At 40.5% G+C, this 24,022-nt stretch overlaps 1 protein-coding gene across 1 annotated transcript in view; it reads right to left on the bottom strand.

Moving 5' to 3' along the window:
- LOC311064464 (contactin-associated protein-like 5) overlaps positions 1–23,437 on the bottom strand; it is a gene marked incomplete at both ends in the record, with an annotated part of 145,723 nt that extends 122,286 nt beyond the window's left edge. The window contains 1 exon segment of the mRNA XM_084084294.1: positions 23,377–23,437. Within this exon segment, the coding sequence (XP_083940420.1) occupies positions 23,377–23,437 (61 nt within the window).
- Between the last annotated feature and the right edge of the window lie 585 nt (positions 23,438–24,022).

Genomic DNA, 24,022 nt, shown 5'->3' with positions numbered 1-24,022 from the left:
CAACCCTGCAGTAATTGAGTCAAAGTATAGATACTCCTCCTGGTCAAATGTTACTCAACTACAAGTGAAAGTTGCTCTGTCAAATGTGCACTTGAGTTAAACTACTGGCCTACTTTGTTTTTTTTTTAAATGTGCTCATTCAAAAGTGCAATTTATAAAGTACATTTTAGTTTTTTAATATCAATGCATTGCTCTACTGAAATTCTGACATTCCCTGCAAAAATTCGTATCCATTTCAAAGACCGTGAAAATAACAGATATGCAAGCACACAATGCGACACATTGTGGGCCTGGAGATCTGCTATTTTCACATTTAAAAAAAAAAAAATGCTTAAGTGATTGTAATGTTTCCCTTCCTAGAAATGTCATAACAAGTGCAATATTTTGTCTTTGAAATGCAGTGGAGTGAAAGTCATACATAAGTGTCCAAAAAACAAAACAAATACTCAAATAAACCACAGATAGCCCACTCAAAAAATGTGCAGTAGTCAAGTAAATGTACTTCATTACTGTCCAACACCATGTGAAGCGCTGAGCAGTGAGTTTTGGGTGTAGCCTCCCAGTATCCCAGTATCAATACCACAATGTAGAAATACTCTGTTACAAGTAAAAGTCTGGAATTTAAAATCTACTTGAGTAAAAGTACAAAAGTATTTGTATCAAAATGTTCTTAAAGTACTAAAAGTAGAAAGTACTCATTGTGCAGAGTGTCCTGTTTAACAAGTTTTCAAATGTATACAAATCTTTTGAAAATGGCAGATCTACACTCTCACAATGTGTCGCATTGCGACACATTGTGAGCTTGTAGATCTGCTATTTTCAAATGGCTGAAATATATATAGGGCTGAAGTGGTTAATGTATGTTTTGTGATAGTGATCTAAATCTGCAAAGTAACTAATAACTAAAGCTGTCAAACAATTGTAGTGGAGTAAAAGTACCCTACATTGTTTGCCTAGTAGTGGAGTAGAAGTAAAAGTATTGAAAACGGAAAATAAATCCTAAAAAAGTATACTTAAGTACAGTACTCGAGTACATGTACTTAGTTACTTTACACCACTGCAAAACTCTCCCCAGCTGGCTAGGCTGAGGCTGCAGAGGAGCCTCTCAGGCCCATAATGAAACCTGGCAACGGCTTGATTACAATTATCCCACTATTCTATCCATCGGTGTGCGACTCCATTCCTCTCTCAGGCAGCAGCGCAAAGAGGGCATTTTTTTTTGGGGGGGGGGGGGGGGGGGTCTTGGACGGAATCCACTCCACAAAGTCCGAGTTATTCCGGGCACATCTGCAGTGGAGATTGGCCCGTTCAATCTACTAGACAACAGCGGACGAGGCTGGGGAAGATGACAGTGTTAAGCTTGTTTACTGTACTGTGCATGGGTCTTTAACCCGTGGAGACCGGGACACGCGTCTGTGTCGTTTTTTTTGATTCGAGCTATATAACCATTATTTTATATACTTTGGGCTATTCAAAAATAGCAGATCTACAAGCTCGTAGCGCGGCACCGAGTGCCGCGCTACGAGCTTGTAGATATGCTATTTTTAAAAGTCGTGGAAAATGTGCGCAAATTTTTGAATATCTATTTTTTAAAGCGAGCATTTGTAACTGTCAAACGTCTCAACAGCTGTCTTCATTTTTCTGAAAAACTATCGTTGCTATATCAGTGGTTCTCAAACTTTTTGCATGTCAAGGACCCCCCAAAATGATATGTATTTGTCCGCGGACCCCCATCCCAAAATATGTTGTTCCAGGGACCCCGCACCAGAAGCAAAGATTTGAGTTAAAAATGTTCGCTTTTAAAAAAATGTATGTATTAAAAGATTTGCACACATTTTCACGATTTTTCAAAAATAGCAGATCTACGAGCTTGTATATCTGCTATTTTTGAATAGCCAAAGTATAAAATAATGGTTAGAGTGGTTACTCAAATGTGTCCCCGGTTTGAACGCGTTAAGGGCCTCCCACCGAATTTGGGGCTGACCCGATTCGACTGCTCTCAGATCGTTTGCCAGGAGCTTTTTTTTTCTAATGCCGATTTGAAGTGTGACTAAAGTGGATCAAGCTGTTTTTTCGAGGTCCAAATTATGGCTAAGCGGCAGCGCAGTCACAGATGTTCATCGCTGTGGAAAAACATTGGCATGCTTACTTATGAAGGAATTAATATGTCCTACTGAATAACTTTTTGCTATTGCTATTAAACAAGCACAACACATCTGCACTGGTGGAAAAAGTACTCAAATGTTTTACTTGTGAAAAGTAAAGGTATCAATACTGCAATGTAGAAGTACGTTACAAGTAAAAGTCCGGAATTCAAAATTCACTTGAGTAAAAGTACAAAAGTATTGGTATAAAAATATACTTAAAGTTCCAAAAGTAAAAGTACTAAAATGTTTGAAAATAGCTGATCTACAAGCTCACAACGCGTCGCGATGCGACGCGTTGTGAGCTTGTAGATCGGCTATTTTCAAATAGCCTACTGTAGGTATACAATAGGGCTGAAGTGGTTAATGTATGTTTTTTAATGTCACATATGTATATCTACAAAGTAACTAGTAAATAAAGTTTTCAAATAATTGTAGTGGAGTAAAAGTATACTATTTGTCTCTGAGATGTAGTGAAGTAGAAGTAAAAGTACAGACAATTCGAAATACTCCGGTAAAGTAAAAAAGCACCTCAAAATTGTACTTACAGTACTTGAGTAAATGTACTTAGTTACTTCACACCACTGCACGTCTGGTCGAATCTTCATGCAATCCAACCAGGAACCTTTTTTTTTTTCCCCCAACCACTAGCCTTCACTCGTTCCAACTTCCCTTTCTGCTTTTATATCCGTGCATCTCTCATCTCTCGCACAAACACTGGCTCCACTTAAGATCTTACACTTCCTTGGATGAGAGTCTACAACACCTTTGATTGGGTGTACAGCCCATCTCCCCAAAGGGGGGGCCGCGGCTATAGCCATCACATAAAAGTCAGGTCATAGTCCTTCACCCCCTTGTAAAACACCCCAAAAGCCTTGTCTGGCCAATATCTATTTCCATTCCCTTTGAGATTTTACACCGATACATGTGTCAAACGAGACTTTGATGGCCCAGGAAAAGGAAGGGGTGGAAAAACAAACCAATAACATTTTTTATGACGCAATACATGTTCCCAGGGTGTGACATGTAGGCTATAACTCTATACCGCCTTGTAGAATGCAAAGACAATTTCTCCTCCGCTGCAAAATTGTGCATCTTTTAACCCATTAAGACCGGGAACGCATCTGTGTCATTTTAGATTTGAGCTACGACCATGTATTTTATACTTTAGCTATTAAAAAAATAGCAGATCTACAAGCTCATAGCGCGGCACCGAGTGCCGCGCTATGAGCTTGTGGATCTGCTATTTTTTTTAAAAGCTTGAACATTTGTGCAAATCTTTGAATATATATATATTTTTTAAAGCGAACATTTGTAACTCAAATCTTCGCTCCTGGAGGTCCCTGGCTGGAACAAAATATTTTAGAAATGTTCGCTTTAAAAAATAATATATATATTTGCATTTGACAGTGCAGAAGCATAATTGCCCTGATGCCTATAACATTAACGAGCGTCAACGAGCGTCAGCTGGACACAGACAGATTTGAAAGTGACTGGAGTCTGTCTAATTTCTCTGCAAAAGCCCTTGAATATGATGGAATATGATTAAGGATTACTGTGATTATGGTTAAGCTCACATTTCATATCACACACACCATACAGTAAGAACTCCTGTAACTTATTCAAAAAAATAAAAATAAAAACGTTTTTTTCCTTTTTCAAAAAACAATACCGATATTTTCCGGTATTACATTTTTACACGAATAGCGTGGCACTCGGTGCCGCGCTACGAGCTTGTAGATGTGCTATTTTCCAATAGCACAAAGACATCTAAAAACGACACAGACAGATGCGTTTCCCCGGGTGGAATGGGCTAAACAGTGTTGTTGTTTACAGCCTTTCATCCTCCCATGCTCGGTGGCGAGCGCCAAATGCCCGCCTGTCAATCAGGAAGACTTACGGACGGAGAATGATTTGCCTGCTAAAGCTGGCGCCGGCGCTCTGCACGTTGCCTGCCTCTCCCCTGGCCTCTGGGATAATTGAAAATCCTCTGAAGCTATGAATGCAATGGTGCCACTGTGTGCACTCTCTATGCAAAGTGTGAGTGGCTTCAATATTATAGTATACGCGTGTCGTGTGCCCGTCAAGCTCAAGCACTCATGAGGACACATGCATGTAACAGTATATATATAGTAATTTTCATGGCAGTGGTGCGAAGTAACTAAGTGCACTTACTCAAGTACTGTACTTAAGTACAATTTGTATTTTTAATTTACTGGAGTTATTCAATTTTGAGTACTTTTACTTCTACTTCGACACTACTAATCTCAGAGGCAAATATTGTACTTTTACTCCGCTACAATGATTTGAAAACTTTAGTTACTTGTTACTTTTCAGATATAAATTATTATATTATAAACCATACATTAGGCCTAACCACTTCAGCCCCTATTTTATACCTAGGCTATTTGAAAATAGCCGATCTACAAGCTCAAAACGCATCGCAACGCTTGTAGATCTGCCATATTCAAACATTTTAGAAATTGTAAATCTGTTACTTTCAAACATTTTAGTACTTTTGATACTTTAAGTGTATTTTGATGCCAATACTTGTGTACTCTTACTCAAGTAACATTTTGAACACAGGCCTTTTTTATTTTTATATTATGGTATTGCTACTTTTACTTAAGTAAAACATCTGAGTACTACTTCTACCACTGGTGCATGGACACACACACGCACGCACGCACGCACGCACACACACACACACGCACACGCACACGCATGCGTGTGAACACACACTACACACAGAGAAAACAAACAGGCATGAAGGCTGACATTCGTATTGACTTCAAATCCATAAACACATCAATTGTTTCAATGTAAGGACCGGGGGGGTAAAGACAGGTGTGGAAACGAGATATCAGTCAATTCAGCGTCCTATAAAGATGATGTTTCACTCGAACACGGTATAGTTCTGCAGTGTGGGAAAATGAGTCCTGTCGTTCACGCATTCCTAGGCATGGGGCAGCATTACACCAACCAGAGGTTATCAGTGATTGTGTTTGGGATAAAAAAAGAATAGATGCCACCACTCCCCCCACCCCCCCTTCGCCCCCGTCCCCCCCGCCCCCCGGTCCCCCCTGTCCCCAAGGAGCGCCACCGTGCACTGATGCTTGACAAGATGGATGACTGGCAAACACATTTAGATTTGGAGTGTGAGCACTCAATCTCCACTTTGGCCCATAAGTACATCAATTAATAACAAGCGCTCCCGTGAAGAACGTCGTCATGTCAAAAGTGACGCATGCATGCATTATTATACTGGAGGACTTCAAAATTAAAGGCATTGGGTGTCTGGAAAGTGAAGCGAATCGGCGACTCGGCTGAGGGAGATGCGGTATAAATAAACGTCCTATCAAGGACTTCCATGGCTTTGACCTCACTTTGAAGTAATTCGACGATAAGACGATATCATCGTGAAAACACCCTTTGGGAACAGTGGCGTGCCCCGGCCCTTAACAAGGGCTGTTTTGAATTATGAATGCTATCCATACATTCCTTATTTCTTTTGCATGACCATGGGTATTTCACGTTTGGCAGCTTCTCCCCTCATTAGCAAGCTTAGCCTAATCCGAGCACAACAAAACAAATGCAGTCCCTCAAAGAAATCAAGCTCAATTATCCACTGTAAACTGCCTTTTGTACCACGTTGTGGGAACGGATATTTTTAGTTGTTGTGTTGTTGCAGGGGCCCCGGCGCACCTGAAGACGCACAGAGTGTCTGAGATCCAGAGCTGTTTGCGAAGCCTAAATCAAATAACCCTTTAAGACCAGGAACGCATCTGTGTGTCATTTTAAGATTTCTTTGGCTATTCAAAAATAGCAGATCTACAAGCTCATAGCGTGACCGAGTGCCACACTATGAGCTTGTAGATCTGCTATTTTTTGCTAATTTTTGAATATATATTTTTTTTTAAAGCGAACATTTGTAACTCAAATCTTTGCTTCTGGAGGGTTCTACAAATGTCTACTAAATCATAAAAGTGTTTTGAAAAAAACTTATGTTGCTATAATATCAGTGGTGCTCAAACCTTTCCATGTCAAGAACCCCCAAAATGATATGTATTTTGGCCGCGGACCCCCCATCAAAATATGTTGTTCCAGGGACCTCCCAGAAGCAAAGATTTGAGTTAAAAATGTTTTTAAAAAGTTAAAAAAGAGCTGCACACATTTTCTATGATTCTTCAAAAAATAGCCGATTTACAAGCTCATAGCGTGGCACTCGGTGCCGCGCTATGAGCTTGTAGATCGGCTGTTTTTGAATAGCCCAAATAAATCTTAAAATGACACAGATGCGTTCCCGGTCTTTGTGGGATAAACAAGGCTCACTAGATATAAGGATAAATGCTTTGGTCTCTCCTCTCGAATATTGACTCTCTGAGAGTGCAGCGAAAATTGGAGATGGGAGAAAAATGCAGATCAGCTCCTGCGGGGGGAAAGAACACCTTATTCAGTCTCCTCGTTCATTCCTGAACAAACCCATCAAGCGGGTCCCCAATTCTCTGGAGAGCGAGACAGATGAGCACATCAGACCTGCGTTATTAAAGGTTATACGTTTTTTGCTCAAAACAAAAAGGTTATTGCAAAAAAAAAGTTAAAGCTCTATTCCGGCAGTAATGGTTGGTATGGTTTGTTCAGTAACAGGGGTATCTCAGTCTTTCCAGCTCGTTGGCAAACAGAAGATACATTTTCAAGTGCTATTGATCGCTAATTTCATCCAATGAGGAGAGAGAACCCCACATCATTTATCGTCTTGTGTTCCGGTTCCAATTTAGCCTGCTCAACGCATCTATGTAATTTTAAGATTTCTTTGGCTATTAAAAAATAGCAGATATTCAAGCTCATAGTGTAGTGCCACTACACTAGTGCAGTACTCATAGAGTGCCACGCCATGGGCTTGTCAGCAATTCTTTGATAAATTGTGGAAAGTTTGTGCAAATGTTTGAATATATATGTTTTAAAGCAAACCATTTTTTACTCAAATCTGTGCTTCTGGGGGTCCCTTCAACGGGAGGCATGCGTTAATCCGACAGACCTTTTCTCCGACTATGTGGCATCCGCGTGCGGTTAGGGTTAGGGTGCGGGTTTGGTTCGGGTTTAGTATTGGAAACGTCGGAGCGCTGCGCTGTCGGAGGAATGCGCTGTCGGACTAACGTACTGCACCCCCCTTCAACAACAACAATATTTTTCGATGGTGGTCCGCATACATATCATTTTGGGAGGGGTCCTTGACATGGGAAAGTTGGAGCACCACTGATATAGCAATAGGATGATATGAAACTTTTATTGATTGAATACTCTTTTTTTTAGAAGATTTGCAGGGAAAAAGCGCATGGAAGTACAGTTTACAATACAATGTCAGCTAAAGCTAAAAGACACATGACATGTATTTGGCCGCGGACCCCCCTCTCATAATGTTTTGTTCCAGGGACCCCCCCCCCCAAGCAAAGATTTGAGTTACAAATATTCGCTTAAATATTAATATGTAAAAAGAAATCACGCATTTTCTACGATTAAAAAAAGATCTACAATAGCTTGTAGATCGGCTATTTTTCAATAGCCAAAGAAATCTAAAAATGACACAGATGTGTTTTTATCCAAAGTGCATTACATTCACCCATCCACACACTGACAGCGGAGGAAACCACGCAAGGCACCAACGAGCTCTTTGGGAGCAATGTGGGGTTCAGTGTCTTAGCTCAACTACACTTTGACACTGACTCCGGGGGAGCCTGGGAATCGAGCTGGGAACCTTCTGTTTCCCAAACGGCTGCTCTGCCTAGTGAGCCACTGCCGCCGCCCCCAATCCCATCCAATCAGGAGAGTTCTCTCTGCTGATTGCATATAATTTGTATCCCAACCTGTGTTGTCATCACCGAGCATACATCTTTAGTCTCGCGTAGCCAGACAACTATTCCACAATCTCCGAATGCTCTGTAGCAGGGGTCTTCAACGTTTTCAGGCCAAGGACCCCCTAGCTGAGAGAGAGATGAAGCAGGGACCCCCTACTCTATATTGTATAAAATTGTGTTTCAGATTAAAGCTTTTTTTTACTTAGTCTGCTATTTTTTCCCTATACACCTATGGCTCTTTGCCAAAAAATAGCCGATCTACAAGCTCTCAACGCCTCGCAGCGCGAGGCGTTGAGAGCTTGTAGATCGGCTATTTTTGGCTAATGTTCCCCTCAGAAAAGGGAATTTTAGGGTTCAAGTGGTTAATGTAAAAAAACTAAATCCTATCACACAAAGATTTGGTGGACCCCCTATAGTAGCACTGAGGACCCCCTAGGGGTCCCGGACCCCCTGTTGAAGACCCCTGCTCTATAGAGTCTGGAACTACAACTCCCGAAAATCCGATTGAGGAAACTGGCACTTCCGTTCAAGAAAATATATTTTAAAATATCTTTACATTTTCTTTTTTTAATTTCCATTTCTGCTAAGCAGCAAGCTAATTATACTTAAATGATTTTGATTTATAGTCGGATAAATGTGCGCAACTGTAAAGACGAAACGGAAGTGGGGAGGAAGCTTCACATCCGGTGAATCCGGGGGGGGGGGGGGGGGGGGGTTCGTCATAACGTGTACGCACTGGCCTACAAGTGGGCGTGCCTTCAGATCAGGAAGCAGGCCGCGCTTTACCCAATCAAATGTAGTGGCCGGGATTTACTGTCTGTGCTCTCGCTTCCCACTAAAAACAAACCGAAACTCATTTAACAATAGCTTCCTCGGAGCAGACAAAACCACGGAAAGATATTCACATTTTAACTTGCTCTTTCATCATAGAAACAAGTGGGCTTATAACCAAAACCATCCATGTTCTCTGGGAGAAGTGGTGTTAGTGTTCCGTGTAGAAATATTGTTAGTGGGAATGAAAACATAAGCGCACCACCGGAAGTGGAGCACTGAGGGCAAACTGAGGGCAAACCAAAAACCCCGGTTAACTTGCGCACGGGTGCTCCATTTAGCTCCCCCCCAGAGCTAAGTGGGAGAGTAAAAAACAGCAGAGGGCGCTGTTTTTCCTTTTTATTTGGTGATGGGTTCCCAGATTGATAGGGCACTAATCAGCTATACCTGCGACAGCCTTGATTGCATTCAGGTGTGCCAATCCTAATTGGCTCAGCATTGGATTCAGGTGCGCAGCAAGGGCTTTCGTACACAGAGATACATGGCAAAAGTCATTCTTACAAGAATACAGTGTATGGCCTAATACAAAGCTTTTGTGGTCACAGGATTCAACAATGTACAGCAAGAATGCATGTAAGCATTTTACCACTATTTTTCCCAACAGAGTTCTCTTGGTAATTATGTTTTTTATATATCACAAAGCAAATATAGCAGAAATAAACCATTACTAGAATGGGGAAGTATCAAGGTACTGTAGGTGAACTAGAGAAGTAAGTATGAACAGTGCAAATAAACACTCAATGCACATTTCAAATTCAGATATGTAAATATGAAATAATATCCTGTTAAAAGGTTAAAATGAATCACAACAATAGGAATTACTTACAGATGATGTCTTTTTGAGGGCAAAACATGAAGGATGGAGCTGGATTGTAAACAGAACATGAAAACATCAAACAATTCTCCAGTTAACTTCCTGTGTAGCTGCTAGTGTCCTTCAACTACGTTTTCACCAAACTTTAGTTCCTACCTACAAAGGTTCCTAGGCACGACATTTTAAACCACCACTACGTGTCACTGATTTTCGTTCCACTACAAAACCCGAAAATGTATTTTCTCTTTACTAAATAGCCAGAGAGACAGGCAGACGCCTGTTACTGAACAAACACTCTATAGTCTATAACAACGATTACATTCAGAATATAGAGCTATTTAACAAAGAAATATCATTTACAGCTACTTTATTAATGTCTTACAATCCAATTGTCAGTTGCCTGGTTTGAAACTGTCCGACTTAGCACACACCTGTTATGTTATGTAGAGCCTGACATATTGGTCTGGCCCATCTATCGATCGTTATTTGTCTTATTTAACAACATTATTATTGCAATTATGCAGCCGAAGTGTCCCGATTTGTAGCCACTTTCAATCTGCCGTCCCAATTCTGGCATATCATTCATTATAGGCGACTTTTCAATTGCCTTCAAAACGTTTAAAAATTAACCATAAAAATACATTTCAGTTCATGTGATCTATCAAAACATTATTTATGTTTATTTGTATTTGTTTGCTTCTAAGTTAACTGTTCTCAACTTTGATCAAATGTACCGTTTTTCAAATGGATTAGACCGCAAGTCTTTTGACAAAATATTGGTCAAAATGTCAGTAATCTGTGGTCTAGGACTCCTAAACAACTGGCATCGGTCGGGGCTCTGGTGTCAACAATATCGCAGGGTGTGTAATGATACTGTGCAGTAACAGGATGGCTCCAGACCTCCAGGTGGTATCGACAAGGCCCTCATACGATACCTAGCATGGATTAATAGACTATAGGGCTGGGCCAGCTGCTCTTGTGCGACGGTACCTCAAGTCGCGCTGCTACGGTATCGGTTGACAATTAGCCCCAGACGCATGCTGAATTCGAGGAAGCTCAGGTCAATACGAGTGATTGAGAAACACCGCCTGGCTATACTGTAGCACTTCATTTCCAACAAGACCTCCGAAAGAGGGGGACTGGATAAACACAGCCCAGAGACTCTGGGTTCCGGCGTACCACTGAGAGGCAGAATTTATACACTATACACACACAGTCAATTCTGTCCTACAAAAACCCAACGAGCAGTAATCGAGAAACGTCAAGTTCATCTCCTGACGCACCAAAAAAAGCATGCCTTTCCCCAGTGGTGGAAAAAGTACTCAGATGTTTCCCTTAGGTAAAAGTATCAATAAGCAAGTTCGGAATTAAAAATTGACTTGAGTAAAAGTACAACAGTATTAGTATCAAAATGTACTTAAAGTACCAAAAGTAAAAGTGCTAAAAATGTTTGAAAATAGCAGATCTACAAGCTCACAACGTGTCGCGATGCGACGCGTTGTGAGCTGGTAGATCGGCTATTTTCAAATAGCCTATGCATAAAATAGGGTTAAATGGTTAATGTATATTTTATGATATAATAATGTATAATTGCAAAGTAACTCGTAAATAAAGTTTTCAAATAATTGTAGTGAAGTAAAAGTACAATATTTGCCTCTGATATATAGTGGAGTAGAAGTAAAAGTACAGAAAATTGTACTTAAGTACAGTACTTGAGGACTTTACACCACTGCTTTTCCTTCACGAATTTAAGTAAATTATATATCGTCTCTGTCAGGTGGAAACCTTGTATGTCCGAAACATGAATGTTTTTTTATAAATTAAGCAGTGAAAATAGACGATCTACAAGCCCACCACAATTGTGAGGTTGTAGATCACTAATTGTGTGTGACACTCTTGAAGTATGCATTGATTTATGTAAAAATATATTTTTTAAAATATGAAATATGGAGATTTTGCCTGACAGCAGCAGCTTTCCGGTATGGATATAATTTGGGTTGAAAATCAAAAGTCCAATCATGACCAGTGACTCTTCACACACCACTGTAGGAATAATTTACGTGAATGGTTGATGGGTCATTCTCCGGCTCAGTGCTCTTTGGCCAACAGGGTTATATAGGCTGGACTTTTGAAAGAATACAAATGCCCTTAGAGGTGAAAAAAAAAAAAAGTGATTTATCGAAGCAAATGACCAAACGACCTACAGTCCAGAGTCATCACCAGGGAAATCGATGTGCAGTATACTCTGTTGTGTAATGAATGCTGTTTGGCCTTTATTATAGGCCCGTGTGCTGTTCGTTCGCACCCACAGGCAGCCCGTTCCGGGCATCAGTGGTGGAAAAAAGGACTCATGTTTTTTTTTACTTAAGTAAAAGTATCAATCCTGCAGTGTAGAAGTACTCTGTTACAAGTAAAAAGTCCGGTAATCAAAATTGACTTGAGCAAAAGTACAAAAGTATTAGTATCAAATTGTACTTAAAGTAGAAAGTATACTCATTATGCAGAATGTCCCATTTCACAAGTTTTCAAATGTATAAAATGTATACAAAACTGTTGAAAATAGGAGATCTACAAGCTCACAATGCGTCGCATTGTGAGCTTGTAGATTGGCTATTTTCAAATGGCCGAAATGTATGTAGGGCTGAAGCGGGTAATATATGTTTTGTATATATATTACTACAAAGTAAAATAAACAAAGTAACTAGTAACTAAAGTTTTCAAATAATTATAGTGGAGTAAAAGTACAATATTTGCCTCTGAGATGTAGTGAAGGAGAAGTAAAAGTATTGGAAAATGGAAATACTAAGTAAAGTGCAAACACCTCAAAATTTTACTCAAGTACAGTACTTGAGTAAATGTACTTAGTTACTTTCCACCATTGCCGGGGCATTTCGTCCGCCCAGAGAAATAATAGTTTAATAATAGTCGTGGCTTCTTTTTTCCTTTTCTTTTTGCGGTGGAACGGCGATTTGTGGCTTCATTGTAGTGACTAATTTGTATTCAAACGTTCTTTGTCAGCGGCTTTTACTGTATGATTTCGTCCCACCGGCACCGAGATAGCCCGCCGGTGAACCTGCCATTACCCAGCGCTGTGTCTGTCCACAGAGAACCCTGCAGAGGTTAGAAGCTGATTAGCCTCCTCTGAATATGAGAGACTGAGGGAGGACAGAGGGAGAAAGAACCACCATTGGCAGCGAATCACAGATTACGCTCCAGCATTCCAGCAGCACCCCAGATGGTGGCCCGGATATGGCCCCCCCCGTCCCCCTCGGCCTGTCCGTGGAAAATGTCACACGAGCCACTCACATTTAACCTGATAAGACCGGGAACACATCTGTGTCATTTTAAGATTTCTTTGGCTATAAAAAACAATTGTGAAAGTTTGTGCAAATCTTTGAATATATGTATATATAAATATTTGTGTTTGTTTTTTATACTTTTTATTGGATTTTTTTGTTACATGACAATCACAACGGAGTATAAACAACAACTATAAAATGAATATATAGATATGTTTTTAAATCGATATATATTTTTAACTCCAATCTTTGCGTCTGGGAGGTCCCTGGAACAACATATTTTGAGATGGGGGTCCGCGGCCAAATGCATATCATTTTGGGTGGTCCTTGACATGAAAAAAGTTTGAGAACCACTGATAAAGAAACACGTTTAAAAAAAAAAAAAAAAACTGTTCGGATTTAGAAGACATTTTGTAGAATCCCCAGAAGCAAATATTTGAGTAAAAAAATGTTCGCTTTAAAAAACATTATATATTCAAAGATTTGCAAACATTTTCACGATTTTTCAAAAATAGCAGATCTACAAGCTCATGAGCTATGAGCTTGTAGATCTGCTATTTTTGAATAGCCAAATAAATACATAAAAAATGACACAGATGCGTTCCCGGTCTAAATGGGTTAAATACCTATCGCGTCGATGCCACTATAGTGGCGGCACTAGTAAAATTAACACTACGTTTTTTTACTGGATGTGATATGGCCTCCATTCTATACGGGAGATAATAACAACTGGTCTGGGATTGTTGCAGGTTGAATGAGCGGCTTCTATTAACTGTTACAGAGGAAGAGTGATAGATGCGTTGGCCCGGAGGACTTAAACGTTCTCTAGGACCAGATCTTAATGTTCAATGGTAAATCATTTTGCAAAAAAAAAATCCTGCAGTGTTAACCCAGTAAGACCCGAGGCCGATTCTACAAAATGCTTTCTAAACCAGTAGCTTTCCAAACTTGTTTCCGTGCCAAGGACCCCCAAAATGACATGGATTTGACCCCCCCCCCCTCCTTCTGAAAATGTTTTGTGCCAGGGAGTAGATTTGTGTTAAAAAGAAATCTAAATTATTCAAGATATTTAAAGGTAGGGTAAGTGATTTTCTTTGGTCAGAATAAGTGTCAAATAGCTCTATATTCTGATAGTACTCATTGCTATAGAAGTGTTTGTTCAGTAGCAGGAGTCTCCATGTCTCTCCAGCTCTTTATTAAACAGAAAATGCATTTTCAGGTCAGGATAACACATTTTATCCAATCAGGATAGAGAACTCAGACAGGATACAGATTAAACAAGTGCAATCTGAAGTGATGACACAAATAAATGAGCTGAATAAATTAGAACTGGAACGCTATATTAAAAAAAAGAAGCTGATAAATGGGTACTCTCTCCTGATTGGCTGAAATGTTGTCACCTACCTGAAAATGTATTTTCTGTTTATTGAAGAGCTGGAGAGATGGGGAGACTCCTGTTACTGAACAAACACTCTATAGCAATGATTATCAGAATATAGTGCTTTAACCTTTTAATACAAAACGTTTTGTTTTAACCAAAAATATCACTTACCCTACCTTTAAAATACTTTAAAGATTTTTCTAAAAACTTCAAAAATAGCAGATGTGCAAGCTCGCAGCACGTCACGTCGTGCCACGCTGCGAGCTCGCACATCTGCTATTTTTGTAATGTTAAGAACTATCTGCTATAGCACTAAACTACAGTTATAAATCCTAAGAGTTTTCTGAAAACACGTACTGTATGTTGCTATATATATAGCTAAAATGACACAAGATGCTTTACTGGTTTGACTGGGTTAAGTCAACTAGAGCGTACAAATGGAACCAAATGTAAGGATGTTCACTGTGCACCTACAGTATTTGCTTGAATCAAACAAAGGCATATGTCTGAGAGCACAAACATTGATCTTTGAAAATGGCATTATATTGCCTTTGAACCTCCTCATTGGCATAATGTGAACACAAAAGAACAGAGTCACGCAATTACAGGTCTGTGGAGGTGGAGGCGGGTGCAAGCTTTCATGTTTCCCTCCACAACGTGACTATTTGTGTGCCCCGAATGTGTGAAAAGAAAGAAAACATTAACTTGCTGTTTTTCATCACGCGGCATTGCAATCCCCTCGCTGCATATTGGTCTTGTCTTATTGGCACAGTCAATAGAAAGTGGGTGTTTGGTGTAATCCGTTAAAACCCCGTTGCCAGTAACACCAGAAATAAATAGAAGGGATGAAACTTACGGACTATACTTGCTATTTGAAGCATATTCATTGCACTCAATAGATCCGGAATGGGTACAGCTCTAGCATTAGTGTGTGAGCAATGCAATTGGAAATGGGGAGGCCTTCCACTGGCGCCACATTCATCAAAATAGATTTTTCCCATCCCGAGAGACCAAGTAGAAATTATTGCTCTAAATAGCCTTATATCATGTATCCATAGTTTTTTTTTTCTCTCTCTCCTTCTCTCCGGGTTGTTTTTATTTTTGTGTTATTAACAGTGTGTTCAGCATTATATAGAAGCCTCTGACGGAACAATTAGGTAATTAGCGTTCAATCTTCCCCATGCCCGTAGTATTCAAAACACCAGAAGTCCTTGATATCACGTTACGCTACGTTGTAAAAGCGTTTAGCTGTGTCACCATCCGCAACACCTTGGGGGAACTGCGTATACATCGCCGGGACTGTAAGCAGCCAAACGAACGGAACAAAGCAACAACAAAAGATGACAGTTGAACGTTGAATAAATATCTCCGCCGGTGTGTCACTTGTAATATCCATGTATCATTCATATACAGTAGGCAAGACGTTTTGGCAGTGGGCGGAAAAAAACAAGATTCCTCACATCAGTTGATGGAGCTATCACAGAGCCATCATTCAAGGGGAGCCCTGTGAGGCTGCATTAGATATGTCTTTAACCTCAGAATAGTTGCACCAGCGGGAGATCTGAAACTGTGATTTTGTGAAAGTTTATCTCTTCGTTTTTTTCAAAGTCAGTGACAAATGCTAGGGGGGGGGCATCTGGGTTTCGGCACCCAAAACTATTCTAGCACATCGCTTAACCCATTAAGACCGGGAAACGCATCTGTGTCATTTTAAGATATCTTTGGCTATTCAAAAATAGCAGATGTGCAAGCTCATAGCGCAGCACCGAGTACCGCGCTATGAGCTTGTAGATCTGCTATTTTTTTGAACAATCTTGGAAAATTTGTGCAAATCTTTGAATATGTATGTGTTTTTAAAGCAAACTCAAATCTTTGCTTTGCGGGATTCTACAAATGTCTTCTAAATCCTAACAGTTTTTTGCAAAAACTTATGTTGCTATAATATCAGTGGTTCTCAAACTTTTTTCATGTCAAGGACCCCCAAAATTATATGTATTTGGCCGCGGACCCCCATCTCAAAATATGTTGTTCCAGGGACCCCCTAGAAGCAAACATTTGAGAAAAAACATATATACATTTTCACGATTTTTCAAAAATAGCAGATCTACAGGCTCATAGTGCGGCACTCTGTGCCGCGTTATGAGCTTGTAGATCGTATTTTTAAAAAGCCAAAGAAATATTAAAATGACACAGATGCCTTCCCGGATTCAATGGGCTAAGAGAGTCGGGGTTTGCCAGCCACAGCTTGTCCAATCAAACAACTCTAATGCAATCAACACCTTGGGACCCCTCGTGGTTTGCAACCCCCCCCCCCCCCCCCCCTCGCTATGGAGACACACTTCCCAGAAGTCAAAGACAAGAGAGGGTGACTGAAACATCTGCTGTCTGCACTCAAGAAAGGAGAAGAAAGAAGGAAAAACAACACTATAAACTAAACTAAAAAACAAACAAACAAACATAAGAGCGATGAACCTGTGACTCATTCAATTAATGCTGCAGTAATTGAAGTCTTTTGGGAGCGTGCTGCGATCTGCTTGAATGAGACCGGAACAAGAAAGAGAGAAAATCAATCGCAATCAGCATGACTATTGGAGTTGCTGCTGGCTGTGATTTATGTGTGGTTGTGGCTGTCCCCTTTCCACCATGACAGGCGCCCTTCTTGGATAACAACTTAAGTCTCGCCAACAAGACTCTTTGTCCAATGCAAATGTGTATATATAACACCTATATCTATCTACATCTATACAGTGGTGGAAAAGGCACTCAAATGTTTTATTTAAGTAAAAGTATCAATACTGCAATGTAGAGTAAAAGTAAAAGTAAAAGTCCAGAATTCAAATTAATCATTAGCGATTAACCACTTAACCCTGTATTATACTTTGTATGTTGTACAATGGTAGTGTACAAAAATAGCGGACATAGCTATACAAGCTCACAACGTGTTGCGATGCTGAGCTTGTAGATGTGCTATTTTCACTATGAAAATAATCGAGGTGTGTGTGTGTGTGTGTGTGTGTGTGTGTGTGTGTGTGTGTGTGTGTGTGTGTGTGTGTGTGTGTGTGTGTGTGTGTGTGTGTGTGTGTGTGTGTGTGTGTGTGTGTGTGTGTGTGTGTGTGTGTGTGTGTGTGTGTGTGTGTGTGTGTATAGATATATCATTGCCGAGACACAATGCCAGATAGTCAACATAATTTAAATGACCATAATTAGAATCATTACACTTAATAATATCACACATCATTTATATAATATCACAATCATACCCCCCCAAGCTGTGACAGTAGTACTATTCACACATGGCAGTTCCTCTCTCACTGCCATCATCGTCATCATGTGAGGTGTTTGTGTGAATCACCACCAGAATGCCTCCAGGTATAATTGGACCTTATACACCGTTACATCTATATGATGACTGCTTTATATCTGTGTGGAGGAGTGAGTGTTCAGTATATGAGCTATAGGGAGGAGGGGGGGGGGGGGGGGGGGTGAATAACACGCAAGTACCATCATGCTGCGGTGTTATGCCTCATTTATCGTTTGATGAATTCATCAGGCTTTCATGAATATATATATGCAGTATATACTGTATATAGCAGTAGGAGTTCCTTTAGAGCCACGCGTTACATTAATTAGCCGAGCGAATGTGACACACACACACACACACACACACACACACACACACACACACACACACACACACACACACACCTGCGATGAACAAAGGCATGCTGTTATCTGGAGTGTGATGGGTGCTGCATGGTGGATGGAGTGGATGGAAAGCCACTGCAATGCACAGCCATATATATATTATATATCTGAGTGCCTTCAGCCAGTATAATCGGCCGTGAAATATCTGCTCACATGAGCTTTAATAGGGTTGCGTGAACTTTTAAGTAAAGAATACAAACGCTACAGTGCAGGAGCCCCTGTGCACTCCCCCCCCCCCCATGACCAGTGGTGTAAACTAAGTACATGTACTCAAGTAGTTTTTTAGGTATTTTTTTTACTTTACTGGAGTATTTCCAAATTTCTGTACTTTCAGTCCACTACATCTCAGAGGCAAATATTGTACTTGTGCTCCACTAAAATGATTTGAAAACATTAGTTATTAGTTACTTTGCACTTATCAATTATTATATTATAAAACATACATTAACCACTTTAGCCCTATTTTATACTGTACCTAGACTATTTGAAAAAAAGCAGATCTACTAGGCTCACAACTCTTCGTGAGGCGTTGTGAGCGTGTAGATCGGCTATTTTCAAACATTTTAGTACTTTTACTTTTGGTACTACTTTAACAACATTACATTTTAATACCAATACTTTTTTTACTCATGTAAATTTTGAATTACAATTTACTTAACAGAGTAGGCTGCTTAATTGCAGTATTGATACTTTTACTTAAGTAAAACATTTGAATACTTTTTCCACCACTGCCGATGACAGATTCAAAGTAATAAAAGATGAATGCTCAGCAGAATCCACTGAAAAGTGGAGCAATATTCCTCCCACAGAAACCCGCATGGTGAAGAGTGTCATATCAGAGTCTGAGCCCCCCGCTGTTTATAACCATAGGGCAAGCTTTGAAACAAGGGGGGAAAAAGAAAGTAAGAGAGAGAAAGAAAGAAAGAAATGATATACTTCCACACCCGGCAGGGAGAAAAAAGCAACTTCACTTTGGCCTTAACCCATTGAGACCTGAAGCCGATTACATACGTTTTCTGAAAAACGTATGTTTCTATATCAGTGGTGCTCAATCTTTTTCACGTCAAGGACCCCCACAATGTATATGTATTTGGCCGCGGACCCCCATCAAAATATTTTATTCCAGGGACCCCAAGAAGCAAAGATTTGAGTTAAAAATGTTCGCTTTAAAAATATATATTCAAAGATTTGCACATTTTCAAGATTTTTCAAAAATAGCAGATCTACAAGCTCACAACTCGATGCGACGCGTTGTGAGCTTGTAGATCGGCTATTTTCAAATAGCCTAGATATAAAGTAGGGCTAAAGTGGTTAATGTATGTTTTGTAATATCATGATTTATATCTGAAAAGTAACTAGTAACTAAAGTTTTCAAATAATTGTAGTGAAGTAAAAGTACAATATTTGCCTCTGAGATGTAGTGGAGTTAGTCTTGCGATACAAGTTGCCTCCCACAATTTTCAAATGTTTCCGGCATACAGTCTGGGACTCGGAAGCTCTGATCATGATTAGAATATAAACCGGATGTGGAGCCTCCTCTCCATTTCCATTTCGTCTTTACAATCGCGCAAATTGATCCTAATATAAATACAAATCATCTAAGTATACACAGCTTGCTGCTTAGCAGAAATGGAAATTAAAAAGTAAAGTGTAAAGATACAGTATTTTAAAATATATTTTCGTGAACGGAAGTGCCAGTTTCCTCAATCGGATTTTGGGAGTTGTAGTTCCAGACTCTACATAGCATTCAGAGATTGTGGAATAGTTGTCTGGCTACGCGAGACTATAGTGGAGTAGAAGTGCAAGTATTGGAAATTGTACTTAAGTACAGTACTTGAGTACATGTACTTTGTTACTTTCCACCACTGCGACACAGTTGAAATATTATGGAGAGCCCTGTAATCCCCCTGCCGTTTCCAGACTCCAGAGCGCCGTTGTGAATAAGCTGTGGCTCTCTCAATCATTGGGGCTCTTTAAAGGGCATGTTAATGTACTGTACACAACATCAATGGCAGGCTCGCTTGGAGGGAAAAAACACACACCTCCTCCGAAAGGACACATCAGCCCGATCGCCGGTTCAGGGGACCAACCAACAAAGCAAGAGAGGGGGGAAAAACACCTCTCGTTGCGTCTCTTTGTAGAAGAAAGACTACTACAGTGCAACGCGGGGGACATTATAGCTCCGCGGGCTGGAGGATGTGGTGGGCTGCCCATTATCTGTGTCACCTGACACAAGAGGCCAACGAAAAAACGGGTCGTGATGGATCCATATGCCACATGCCCCCCCCTCCCCCCCCGCTCCTTGTGTCTCTCAAAGGTAAATATGAGAACGGGTTGTTTGCTTGTCCCTCCAAGGAGCGTCTTTCCATTTCATCCGAGCGCAAGCATGTCAATTCTGATCACTGGATACATTTGAGAACCACAAGAGAATGTCATAAATGAGTAATGCAGCTGTCAGTTTGGCTCCTGCTTCATGCCGGAGCCGGGGCCTGGGCCGGGCCCCGGTCTTACATCACCGGGCAATAAACTGCCCTCCTCCTCGTCCTCGGCCGGCCCCCCGCCCCCCCATGCATCAGGCCCCGGTGTCATGGTCATCCCCCCTGGAGAACAACCATCATCATGCAATCCCTCCTCCTCAGCCCCCTACCCTCCCCCCCAAAAAAAAGATCCAGTGATGTAATTCAGTTGGCTCTCAAACTTTTTAGAAAATAGCAGATCTACAAGCCTATCTGTGTCACCTGACACAAGAGGCCAACGAAAAACGGGTCGTGATGGATCATTGTGAGCTTGTAGATCGGCTATTTTTCCGTGTCCAGGACCCCCCCAAATTGATATGTATTTGTCCCATGGGACCACCCCCTTCTGAAAAGGTTTTGTACCAGAGACCCACCCCAGAAGAGAAGATTTATGTTAAACAAAATTTAAAATCATTCAAACTTTTTTGATATTTCTTTAAAAAAACAAACATAAATAGCAGATTTACAAGCTCACATCATGGCACAAGGTTACGCACTGTGAGCTTGTAGATCTGCATTTTTTTTTAAATAGCCAACGTATAAATGGATAAAGTGGTGATAAATTGCTATATTAACTACTTTTGCTGGGGACCCCCAAGGAACCCCCTCAAGGACCCCTGGGGGTCCCCGCGGACTCCACTTTGAGAACCACTGATGTAATCGCTTTAGCCTGTTGATAGTCATCTGTTTTTAACCACTGAAACCTTCCAGTCTTATTCAAACGGACCTGAGTTGCAACTGTACTTGCACCGTTTTTTTCCCATCTCTACGCCAAATGTATTTGCCAAAAATAGCCCATTTACAAGCTCAAAACACATTGCTTATATATATCTGCTACTTTTGGCTAATGTTCCCCCCAGAGTATGGACGCTGCAGGGTTCAAGACAAGTTGTTAAAAATGCATTGTGCTGTTACAGTATCTGTTCACAGGTGTCATGTTGCAACAAATGAAACAATATATAATGATAATAATGAATACAAATCACCATTAGCCACCTTACAGTGCTGTAAATGAGCTCACAGTTTTAAAATGATGTGAGTGACTGACTTGTCAAAATGATAATAAAGCAACGTCTCATCAAGAAGGAAACAGCACTTCCAAGATGAGTCACTACATTATTTAACATTATGAAGACAGGGTCTTGTTAAGAGCAATGAATCAAATGTAAAATACATACATAATGCACTGTACACAACTGTAGCTATAATGTAGCAGGGTACAGGGTGGATTGTGACTTTAACTGTTCTGCTGGGTTGAGGAAAGACGACCTCTAGTGGCAGTGCAGATAAGATAAATACATAGATTTTGACCAATACTTATTTCACTCTAACTGAATTATACCGGTTGTAACCGACTGTGCTCTTACGGTGTGAACTATGAATCAGATTATTACCCACTATGTCACGTAAATAAAGCGTTGTATGAATACATATCCCAAAAAGCAGTGGTGGGAAAAGTGCAACTTTCTTTTTTTACTTAAGTAAAGTAAAGTATCAATATGGCTATGTAGAAATACTCTGGTAATAGTCCGGAATTAAAAAAAAATACTTGAGTAAAAGTACAAAAGTATCAGTATCAAAGTATCAAAATGTGCTTTCTTTCAGAAAGCCTACTCATTATGCAGAAATGTAGATCGGCTATTTTCTACTGGGCGAGATGTATATAGGGCTGATTGAAGTGGGTAAAGGCAATGTGTGTTTTGTAATAATAATCAAAATCTACAAATTATAGTAACATAAGTTTTCAAATAATTGTAGTAAAAGTACAATATTTGCCTTTGAGATCTAGTGGAGTAGAAGTAAAATCCCAGAAAATTGGATAATACTCCAGTAAAGTAAAAAATAATACCTCAAAAGTACTTGAGTAAATGTACTTATAGTTACTTTACACCACTGCCAAAAAGGTATAGGCTAGTCTGCCAGACATGCCTCAAAACGCTGCTGTAACTGTTCGGTCCCAGGCAGTTTTTCTTTTATAAATTAAACCAGCCTCCCACTAAAATGCTTGACCTCCATATTGCTTGCATTTTGAGCCAAAAAAAATGAATCAAGACAACTGATCTCATTCTGAGGTTATTATGGAGGGAACACTACACTGGGGTGGTCTAGTGTGGGGCCATCGATTCATATTACAATGGGCTTTCGTGCATTTCTAATGTGATCCTATGTGATCTTTCTTTTTTTGTGTAGCCTACACTTTCAGTTGCATTCTATGTATGAAAGGTGCTATATGAATAAAGATCATTATCATCTATTCAGCCCATATACCTCTATACAGTAGCTATAGACCCATCTCCGCCAGAAAGACAAATGTTGCAGATGTCACTGAATATGAAAAATGTTTTCTTTCATTTTATTTGGCTATTCAAAAATAGCAGATCTACAAGCTCATAGCGCGGCACCGAGTGCCGCGCTGTGAGCTTGTAGATCTGCTATTTTTGAAAAATTGTGAACATTTGTGCAAATCTTTGTATATATTTTTAAGCGAACATACATTTGAAAAATATGATGTACCAGGGACGCCCAGAAGCAAAGATTTGAGCCACCAAACGTTCGCTTTTAATAGAAATATATATACTGAAATATTTGCACAACTTTTCACAAAAATAGCAGATCTACAGGCTCATATGCTCAACGTAATGTATATATATATATTATATATGTATATACACCTGACCTCCGATTAATTTGCATCAACGTTGAGAGACACAATGTGCTTTGTCCCACCCCCCCCAGACTAAAACAAACACTGTGTGTAGGCTGAGACTCACACACGTAACTTCTAAGTGGTGGTGCTGCATGTGGTTTGTAGATCTGCTGTTATTACTTACAGTGGCTGCTGGCGGCAGACGCGGCGCCGATCAGAACAAGGCACAGCTTCAGCGGAGTCATTTTTCGCAAATCCATCTTGGTGTTAATATCCGTCTGTCATCAAGAGGATGAATCTGTGCCCCAACGAGAGCTTTAATTCACTCCTCCGCCTCCTCCTCACCTCCTATCTTCTCCTTCAGCATGGAGGGGTGTGTGTGTGTGTGTGTGTGTGTGTGTGTGTGTGTGTGTGTGTGTGTGTGTGTGTGTGTGTGTGTGTGTGTGTGTGTGTGTGTGTGTGTGTGTGTGTGTGTGTGTGTGTGTGTGTGTGTGTGTGTGTGTGTGCGCGTGCGTGCGTGTGTGAAGGAGTGTAAAACCTATACCGCTCCCACGTCAACGCTCTCTCACCGACGCGCTACCCTAAAGACGCACCGACCGCACTGACAGGCAGCGCCTCTCTCTCTCTCTCTTTCGCTGCCTCTGCCTCTCTCTGTCTCTCTCTCTGTCTGTTTCTCTTTCGCTGCCTCTCTCTCTCTCTCTCTCTCTCTCTCTCTCTCTCTCTCTCTCTCTCTCTCTCTCTCTCTCTCTCTCTCTCTCTCTCTCTCTCTCTCTGTGTGTGTGCGTGGTGGTGTTATTGTATTGTGCCGGTGGTACAGTACTGTAACTGTA

The sequence above is a fragment of the Gymnoscopelus microlampas genome, assembly GCF_963454915.1.
Source record: "Gymnoscopelus microlampas genome assembly, chromosome: 17".
NCBI lineage: Eukaryota > Metazoa > Chordata > Actinopteri > Myctophiformes > Myctophidae > Gymnoscopelus > Gymnoscopelus microlampas.
Note: the sequence above shows the minus strand (reverse complement) of the source record. Positions and strands in the feature narration are given on the sequence as shown.